General features: G+C 50.2%; 1 protein-coding gene and 1 long non-coding RNA gene across 3 annotated transcripts in view; one reads left to right on the top strand and one right to left on the bottom strand.

The window, feature by feature from the left end:
* Positions 1 to 536: 536 nt before the first annotated feature.
* On the bottom strand, positions 537 to 2,914 carry LOC106739737 (uncharacterized). 2 transcript variants are annotated; one of them, XR_002091449.2, is made up of 4 exons: positions 2,325 to 2,914; positions 1,738 to 1,886; positions 1,183 to 1,259; positions 537 to 653 (listed from the first exon to the last, which is right to left on the bottom strand). It is a non-coding gene; the product is annotated as an uncharacterized LOC106739737 (long non-coding RNA). The 2 variants fall into 2 exon arrangements; XR_009455193.1 differs by having other exon boundaries at positions 1,738 to 2,914.
* Positions 2,915 to 3,108: 194 nt separating this feature from the next.
* Positions 3,109 to 10,017, top strand: part of FREM2 (FRAS1 related extracellular matrix 2) — a 211,593-nt gene continuing 204,684 nt past the window's right edge. Inside the window, exon 1 of the mRNA XM_014604798.3 lies at positions 3,109 to 8,287. Coding sequence (XP_014460284.2) covers positions 3,124 to 8,287 — 5,164 coding nt within the window. The 5' untranslated portion in view covers positions 3,109 to 3,123. The remainder of the gene's footprint in view (positions 8,288 to 10,017) is intronic.

Genomic DNA, 10,017 nt, shown 5'->3' with positions numbered 1-10,017 from the left:
CCCTAGTCAAGTGAGTAATCCTATTAATATAAATGGGTCACTTCATGTCAGTAAGGTGACTGAATTTGCCACTGTATATGTGACTGCTCTTCAATTTTTGTCCAGGTTTCCCACCAGAGTTTACACCTACATAAACTAAAATTTTAAAACTTTCAAATTAATCTATTAAATGACTGAAGGAAAAGAAGGTTAATCAAAATCATTAGTCTGGGTGCCTGGTTAGTCCACATAAAGTCTTCTTGATCTTGATCTTGGATATTACCGAAAGCAAGCAAACTCATAGGAGTTAAGGTACAGGTTGCAGGCCTGGCACCTTGAAGCTGAACAGCAGTAATAACAAGGACTGCTTCATCAGTGTGTGAATGTCCTCACCAACCATACTTAATTGTTATTTCAAATCCCCATTTCCTAGCTGTCTTTGTCAAGGCAAGTGTAAATAGATGTTTTTTTAATTGTAGGCTAACAAGCAGTCAATATTACTTATTAGTGCTTTGTGTTTAAAAATGCATTGAAAAAAGGAGACAAGGTTCTTTGGGTGAATCTGGTATCTTTTATTAGAACAACTTAAATAGTTGGCAACAAAAATGTTTTAGCAAGCTTTCGGGTTCAAAAACCCTTCATCAGGCTGAGGAAATCTCTGCAGTTGGTGTGTCCTTAAAAAAAGGAATTATTTGGAAGTCAGAATCGATCTCTCTTTTAGCATTAAAACATGTACAAAATTTAAAGGTTTAATTTTATATCACTTATTTTATCAGTGTTATGGGAATTTGCTCTGTAAGATTGTAATCTTTTGGGGGGGATTATAATAGCAATAATCATGCTGTTAGAGCTAAAATGTTAAGATTATTTCATAACAACAGAGGGCAGACTTTGATAGCTATGATTTTTATTCAGTCTCTGTCGTGCAGATTAAACTTCTGTTTCACTAGCACTGTAACTTCTTAAACTGCTAATTAAAAGGTGCAGCTTTAAGATCCACTTCCCAAAAGCAACAGCTGGCCACAGTAAGAATATAAAAAGGAGTACATATAAAATGCTAGCAGATTTTCAGTCTCCAGTCTTAGAAAGAATTGTTCTACAGCTACAAACACACACTGATACTCCTTGGTTAATTTCACAGGCAATTTATTTGTGGGGAGGGGGGAGGGAAGACCAATACTAGATTCTTATTAGTACATTCACCTTTTCTTCTATCTCTGTCGCACGCTAGCCCTGTTCAGTTTATTGTCATTGTCAATAGGGTTGTTCTTCAAGGTAGCCTGGAAAGCACAATTTGAACATTTGCAGGAAAATATAAATGTAGTGTAAGCTGTATTTGGTAAACTGGTAACCTGCAATTACTTTAAAAACATACCAGCTGTCACATTAGAGCACCTTTCAAAATAGCTTATGTGCCTCTTCAGACTCATGCATATGCTTTTGCAAAATGACTGTATTTAGATCATGTCTTACTAATAAAGGAACAGAACTGGGATGCTTACATGGTGTATCTGGGGTGGTGCAAAGATGACCTACCATCCCAAGTAAAAACAGTTACATGACCCTGCCACCAGACTTCCAAATTGAAGTGCTCCGTTTGTACCAAACAATATCTTCCTTCATTTCAAACAGATTTTAAATAAAACCCAACAGGACACTTTTCTGTTATGTTATGTCCCCACAACCTTTTTTCTTTGCTCATTTTGAGTTGCCCTCAACTCTGTCCCTCATTATATATATAATTTTTTTTATACTTACATTATATTTTTGTCTTTACGTTTCCATAAGAGGAAGACAGGAATTTAGTAGATGAGACAGGTGGTGAAGGAAAGCTCATGGTCAATGATTATGGATACAAAAGGGATACTAATTCCTCTGCAAGCCCACACCCCTGGGAATTCCTGTATCTTTTAAAAATCACAAGCAGGAGAGAGGAGAAAAATTTTTAAGCTTTTAGTGCTGCAACCAATCAACTCGAAAGCCTGAAACTGGATATAACCTGAAGTGTTTTGCCCTCCAGATATTTATCAGTTTTCTTTCTGGTGCAAAGAAATGTGATGCTGACAAGTAGATTTCTAACACAGTTTGCACTCTAATTATTGCAACCAAAACAGAGCCATATATCTCTCAAATGACAGCTGTGCCCTGTGCCTGCTTTCTCAGAGCCTGGGGGCACTTTTTTTCTTTTTAACCTCCTCATTTTCCACCTTTCACCCTCTTACCCCACCTTCATTTGTCTTTCTTAACAATTATGCAGAGCTCTTCTCCTTCTTTTAAATCTTGGAAAGAAGTGAGACTCCCCCTGCTTTTCTGGTGCCCCCTTAGATGTAGTACTAATATTTCACCTGCAAAATGATCTTTTTTCCCTCCACTCCCTGGCACAGTCTAGATGATTTTGGGATCCTGGAAAGGCTTATTCACAGGAAGTGATGAAGGCAGGCGAGGTTTTTGTTAAGGATGGCTTTTAGGGCAGCGAGTGTTTGAACTGGAGATTTGGGCAGGAGAAGGGATACCCTCCCTGCCCAAACCTGCAAGGGAGGGAGGAATACATACACACACACACACACACACACACGAACAGGCACACAAGCTGCAGAAGAGAGAGGAATACACACGCATACACGCCACACAAACTGAAGGGAAGCGAGGAATATGCATGCATGCACACACACACACACACACACACACACACGGTACAACACAGACACTGCAGAGGAGAGACGGAGACACACACACACCCCACAGGCGAGAGAGGAATAAACAAAAACACACGCACACCACTCACCTTGCACGGGAGGGAGAACCACACACACACACACTTTGAGCCTTACTTCTCTAGAGAGTTTCTGTGCGCACCGCGCTGTGCAGGGCAGCGGGGACACCCGCCGGGCAGGTGCGCTGCAACCCGTCCCCTGTCCCCAGCGGCGCCCCCCGCCCCGCTCCCGCCTGGGGACCCCGGCCCCTGCCCCCCAACAACCTGCCGCCCCCCGCCGAGTGACTGACAGCCCGCGCCGCCCAATCCCGGCCGCCGGCCGCGCCTCCCGCCGCCTCTCATTGGGCGCGAGGCGGCGCGGGGCGGGGCAAGGCTTCCCTCGCTGCACTGGTGTCCCCCTGGGCGCGCGGCGGCGCCGGGAGCCAGGAGTCATGTACCGCGCTGTTGCCGCCGCTGCCCGCGGGCTCTTGCCGTCGCTGCCGCTGCTGCTGCTGCTGGTGCTGGCGGCGGCGGGCGGCGGGGCGCTGGAGGACCCGGAGGCGGGCAGCCCCGCGCGGCCGCTGCGCGCCCTGGCCGCCGACTCCATCGTGCTGGCGAACCGCGGGCTGCGGGTGCCGCTGGGCCGGCGCGCCTGGCTGGACCCGCTGACCGACCTGGTGCTGCGGGTGCAGCCGGGCGACCGCTGCACCGTGACGGTGCTGGACGCCGACCCGACGTGGCGCCGCCCGGGCCGCCTCAGCCCCGCGCGCTTCCCCTGCGATTTCGGCGCGGGGCAGGTGAAGTACTGGCACCTGGGCGGGCGCAGCCCGGCCCGCGACCGCCTGCGCCTACGCCTGCGCTACGACGCTCCCGGCCGCGCCGCGGTGCTGCCCCTGGTGCTGGACGTGCAGGTGGTCTTCGCGCAGCTGCGCCTCGTCACCCGCAACCTGCCGCTGGCCGTGGAGCGCCTGCGGGGCCCCAGCGACGCGCTGGACGCCCGCAGCCTGGCCTTCGCCTTCCAGCCGGGCCAGCGCTGCCGCGTGGGCCTGCTCCCCGGCCTGGGCGGGCTGCCCCGCTACGGCCACCTCACGCCGCCCGCCGCCGCCCTGCAGAGGGCCCTGCCACCCCGCCGCGAGGACGAGGAGGAGGACGGCTTGCCGCAGCCCGCCACCTGGTGGGAGTGCGAGGAGTTCTTGCGCCTGGGCCTGCGCTACTGGCACACGGCGCCTGGCGCCTCCCCAGACCGCGACCTGGTGCCGCTGGTGGCCGAGCTGCGGGCCCCCGGGGAGCCACTCCAGCGGGAGCACTTCCAGGTGCTGGTGCGGATCCGGGCAGGCACCGAGAACGCGGCGCCCAAGCCCAGCTTCGTGGCCATGCTCATGATGGAGGTGGACCAGTTCGTGCTGACCGCCCTGACGCCCGACATGCTGGCGGCCGAGGATGCCGAGTCACCCGCCGACCTGCTGCTCTTCAATGTCACCTCGCCTCTGGGCCCCGGGCAGGGCTGCTTGGTGAGCACAGATGACCGGAGCCTACCTGTGACCACCTTCAGCCAGCGGGACGTGCAGGAGCTGCGCATCGCCTACCAGCCACCCTCGCAGGACTCAGAGCGCGAGCGCCTCTTTGAGCTGGAGCTGGAGGTGCTGGACCCTGAGGGTGCTGCCTCGGAGCCCTTTGCCTTCATGATTGTGGTGAAGCCCATGAACACGCTGGCACCCGTCGTCACCCGCAACACAGGGCTGTTGCTCTATGAGGGGCAGTCACGGCCGCTGGCCGGGCCAGCCACCGAGCCCAGCCTGGTCATCAGCGATGAGGATGACCTGGAGCAGGTGCGGGTGAGCGTGGTGGCAGGGCTGAGGCATGGCCACCTTGTCCTGGTGGAGGAGCACGGCATGGGTAAGCCCCAGGCTGCAGCTGCTGCACCTCGCAAGCACTTCACCGTGGCAGAGCTGGAGGCTGGAAGGATCATCTACCAGCATGACGGCAGTGAGTCACCGCTCAATGACAACCTGGTGCTGCGGCTGGAGGACAGCGGCGCCCGGCACTGTGTTGAGTTTCTTTTCCCCATCACCCTGGTGCCTGCTGATGACCAGCCACCCCTTCTTAATGCTAACACTGGATTGGACCTGGCGGAGGGCGACATGGTGCCCATCCCCACACGTGCCCTCAGCGCCACCGACATTGACTCGGACAATGCTGTGCTGCAGTTTGTACTGGAATCAGGCCCCTCTGCAGGGCAGCTGCTGCTCCGCCAGGATCAGCCACCCCCTGGCTGGGAGGAGGAGGGTGGGAGATCCCACTGGCAGAGGGTGCCAGGCCTGCTTGGGGGGCCCCCAGTATATGAAAGACCAGTGAATGAGTGGCTGCAGCAAGACGTTGTGGAGGGCCATCTCTTCTACCGGCACCTTGGGTCCCACAGCCCCGGCCCTGGGGTGGTGCTGGATCAATTCACCTTTAGAGTGCAGGATGACAATGACCCACCCAACCGCTCTGGGCCACAGAGCTTTGTGATCCGGGTTCACCCGGTGGACCGGCTACCCCCAGAACTGTTTAGTGGCAGCAGCCTGCACCTAGTGGTGGCAGAGCAGCAGGTGACCCCGCTGCAGAGGAAGCACCTGCGCTACACAGACCAGGACTCTGGGGACCGGGAGCTGCGCTATACTGTCACCCAGCCCCCCACTGACACTGACACCAACCACCCCCAGGGGGTCCGTCTGGGGTCCCTGGTGCTCACTGACGACCACTCGGTGGAGGTGACCCATTTCACCCAGGCCCAGATCAACCACCACAAGATTTCCTACCAGCCCCCGCAGGAGGAGCTGGGGGTGGCTCCCCGCCTGGCCCAGTTCCGATACCTAGTGGAGGATGTGGCTGGTAATGCAGCTGAAGGCACTTTCACGATTTACCTGCAGCCTGTTGACAACCAGCCACCTGCAATCACCAACACTGGCTTCACTGTGCCTGAAGGAGGCAGTCATGTCTTGAGCCTAAATGAGCTGGATGCCAGGGACACGGACACTGAGCCCAACCATCTCCGGTTCATCCTGACCCAGGCTCCTTGGTACGGGCAGTTGCAGCTCTCTGGGCACAGATTGCCCATGGGAGCAACCTTTGGCCTTGAGGATATCAGACAAGGCAGGGTGGCTTATACACACAGTGGGGCAGAGTCCAGTGGTGATGTTTGCAGCCTGGACGTGAGCGATGGGGTCCATGCAGTCCCCATTGTGTTGAAGGTGACTGTACACCCTGTGGATGATGAGGTGCCCACTTTAAGACTACCCCCAGGCACCCTTGGTTCCTACCTGGATGTGTTGGAGAATGGTGCTGCTGAGATCACCACTAATGTCATCCAAGGCACAGATGAAGATACAGATGACTTGATGCTGACTTTCATTGTGGAGGATCCTCCTCAGCATGGGGACATCCTGGTTCATGGGGTGCCTGCAGAGAGGTTTTCCCAGAGGGATGTGCTGGATGGGGCAGTGGTGTTTGCTCACACTGGTGGTGAAATAGGACTGCTCCCCAAAGAAGATGCCTTCAACCTCACCCTGTCCGACATGTCTGAGGAGTGGAGCATTGGAGGTAATATTGTTCAGGGGGTGTCAGTCCTGGTGACCATTCTCCCCGTTGACAGCCAAGCCCCAGAAATTTTTGTGGGGGAACATTTCATGGTGGTAGAGGGTGACAAAAGGGTTATTACATCCTCTCATCTAAGAACTGAGGATATGGACACTCCAACTGATGATATACTGTACACCATTGTTGCTCAGCCCACCTCCGGTTATGTAGAGAACATCTCTCCAGCCCCGGGATCAGAAAAATCGAGAGCAGGTACAGCCATAAGTGCCTTCACTTTTAAAGACCTCAGACAAGGACATATTTATTACGTTCAAAGCATCCATAAGGGGGTGGAACCTATTGAAGACAGGTTCACTTTCCGCTGCTCTGATGGCATTAACTTTTCTGAAAGGCACTTCTTCCCTATTGTCATCATCCCAACCAATGATGAAGAACCCGAAATCTTTATGCGAGAGTTTGTTGTCATGGAAGGCATGAGCCTGGTTATTGATACTCCCATCCTCAATGCAGTAGACGGGGACATCCCTGCTGATGAGCTGACGTTCACTATCACCAGGTTTCCCAGGCATGGCCACATCTTGAACCAGCTGATCAATGGGACAGTCCTAGTGGAGAGCTTTACCCTGGATCAGATAACTGAGAGCTCCAGCATCATGTATGAACATGATGACTCTGAGACAAAGGAAGACAGTTTTGTGGTAAAACTCTCAGATGGTAAACATACTGCAGAGAAAACTGTGCTCATCATGATTATTCCAGTAGATGATGAGACACCCAGAATGACCATCAATGATGGACTGGAAATTGAAATCGGGGAAACAAAAATTATTCACAACAGAATCCTGAAAGCTACTGATCTAGATTCTGAAGACAAAACTTTGACTTACATTATAAGGTATGGGCCAAGACAAGGGCTCTTACAAAGAATAAAGCCTTTGGGTGAGGTTCAGAATATCACACTGGGAATGAACTTTACCCAAGATGAAGTGGACAGAAACTTAATTCGGTACGTGCATTTGGGCCAAGAGGGTATTCGGGATCTCATCAAGTTTGATATAACAGATGGCATAAATCCTTTCATTGACCGCTACTTTTATGTGACCATTGGCAACACTGATATGGTCTTTCCAGATGTGATTAGCAAAGGGGTTTCCCTGAAGGAAGGGGGGAGAGTAACACTTACTACAGACTTGCTGAGCACCAGTGACTTGAACAGCCCAGATGAGAACTTGGTTTTCACTATTACCAGGCCACCCGTTCGTGGTCATCTTGAATGCACAGACCAGCCTGGTGTACGCATCACAACCTTTACTCAGCTTCAGTTGGCAGGTAATAAAATTTACTACATTCACACTTCAGAAGATGAGGTGAAAATGGATAGTTTTGAGTTTGAAGTGACCGATGGTTATAATCCAGTGTTTCGCACCTTCCGTATTTCCATTAGTGATGTGGACAACAAAAAGCCAGTGGTCACAATACATAATCTGGTAATGAGTGAAAATGAAAATAAGCTGATCACACCTTTTGAGTTGACTGTGGAGGACAGAGATACATCTGATACATTGCTAAAATTTATCATCACCCAAGTACCAGTTCATGGTCAGGTTATGTTCAATAACACCAAACCAGTCACATCCTTTAGCAAACAAGATCTGAATGAAAATCTTATCAGCTACAAGCATGACGGCACAGAGTCCACTGAAGACAGCTTCTCTTTCACAGTTACAGATGGCACCCACACTGACTTTTACGTCTTCCCCAACACTGTATTTGAAACAAGAAGACCCCAAACAATGAAAATTCAGATAATGTCTGTGGACAGTAGTGTACCTCAGGTTATAATAAACAAAGGAGCCCCAACTCTCCGTGTATTAGCCACTGGCCACTTGGGTTTTATGATTACCAACAAAGTGCTCAAAGTGGAAGACAGAGACAGCTTGCACGTTACCCTCAAGATCAGCATCACGGAGGCCCCTCGCCATGGCTTCCTGATTCACCTTGGAAAAGGCAACCATAGTATCAATCAGTTCACACAAGGTATTTCTGTGCCCATCACTCTTTGAAGATCACTGTAAACCTTTGTACAAGGATGAAGCACATGTAATTCTGTAGTAATTGATACCAGAAACACCTCAAGGGGTCATTATACAGTATTCTGTTTAGAGAATCTCTGAAAGGAACATGAGTTTTTTCAGTTTCTTTTTTCTTTCCCTTCCATAAAAATCAGTTCTTGAGCTTTTACAATAACACGTACTTTCCACCTCTGAGAAATTCTAGTTAAATCAGTTTATACTAAACAAAACAAACAAACAGAAGAACCATGGATTTAAGGTTTATGATATAGGGGGAGTGAAGGTGGGGGCTGACAGAAAAGGCTGAGGCTATAAGGGGAAAAGGACAGGAAAGGGTGGCAGGGTCACTATGGTGGGGAGGAGGTAGTACTGGAGGATGGCAGTATTAGATCCATAGTTAAGGGGGGATAGACATTTCTAAAAGGGGAGAAGAGGGAGGCAGACTTGGGAGGTGTCAAGTGGAAGAGAAAAAAGAGGGTCTGGATGGGGTGTCTGGAATAGAGGAACTCTCACATCAAGGTGATGTAGGAAAGTAGGCAGAGGCAGGGACTGAGACAGGTATGGTGGATGTCCTAGCAAGGACTTTAGCCCTGAAAAATTGGAAGAACTGTAAACAAGGGAACGTGTAATTGAATACAGGAGGAAAGGTGATGCCACCCCTGCTTGGGGCAGAAGAGAGAAGGCCTAGTTACAGGAAGTCATAGGAGCATTAGTAATGTAAACATGAAAGTGGGAGCTATGGATGAAAGGACATTTCCCCCACCTTTTTCTTTCACCTCAGATGCCCTCATCTTTTACTAGGTGTGGGAGAGGATGCAAATGCCAGGGAGCCACAAATTCTTAGCTGGACCTAGGAGGCTTCATCACTTTCAGCAGATGGTGAGAGAAGCCTACTTAATCCTTATTGAGCAAGCAACATGTGTGAAAATCTGGGCTCAGTTAACTGTTTTCTGCATCTTGCCAAGCTACTTCCACCAGTGTGAAGCGTGTAAAATATTATCCAATTCAGAATGGCAGTTTTACATCCTCCCCTCGGCACTGGTGCAAGTGACTATACAGAGTGCAGGGCAAGAGCAAGTAAAATCCTCTCTTCCTTTTGGTACCCTTTATATATTCAAAGTTTGCTGCCTTTCACATTCAGTCCTTTCAGTCAGAGGCTCCTGTTTTACTCCATGAGTCTTCTGTTACATTCTCTCTTTTGCTGTTTTTCTTATCCTTTGCCTGTTAAGGACCCTGTTTCTGCAGTGTGCATAACACCTGAATACCTTCTACATTCACTAACTTGGAAGGGCACTTGGAAAGCTTAGAGCGTTGCAAGAGGTGCTCAGCAGTTTGAAGTCTGCTTCTAATTCCTATATTCACTGAGGGTTACCATTCTTAGGACAGTTCTTAGGATGCTGTCTTTGTAGCTGTACTAAAAATAGAGACTGATTTTGAAAGACAGAGCATCAGTGACTTGGGCTCTATTATGGCTATGGCTTTGGCAAATTGGCTTAATTGGTCAATTACAGCTGACAGTAATTTATTGCTTTATATTTGGGAAGGTTACTTCTTCAGTAGCTGTGAATACTTCACCAAGTGCTAGTAATAAAACCAGCCAAAAAACCTTTAATCAAGATATGGAAGTGTAGGGTAACATGCTGCAAGTGCAGGCACCTGCAATGCATCATCCCATTCAGGTTGTCCCCTGCAGTA

The sequence above is a fragment of the Alligator mississippiensis genome, chromosome 1 (assembly GCF_030867095.1).
Source record: "Alligator mississippiensis isolate rAllMis1 chromosome 1, rAllMis1, whole genome shotgun sequence".
Classification (NCBI taxonomy): Eukaryota; Metazoa; Chordata; order Crocodylia; family Alligatoridae; genus Alligator; species Alligator mississippiensis.
The sequence above is the reverse complement of the archived record's forward strand: the minus strand, read 5'-3'. Positions and strand labels throughout refer to the sequence as shown.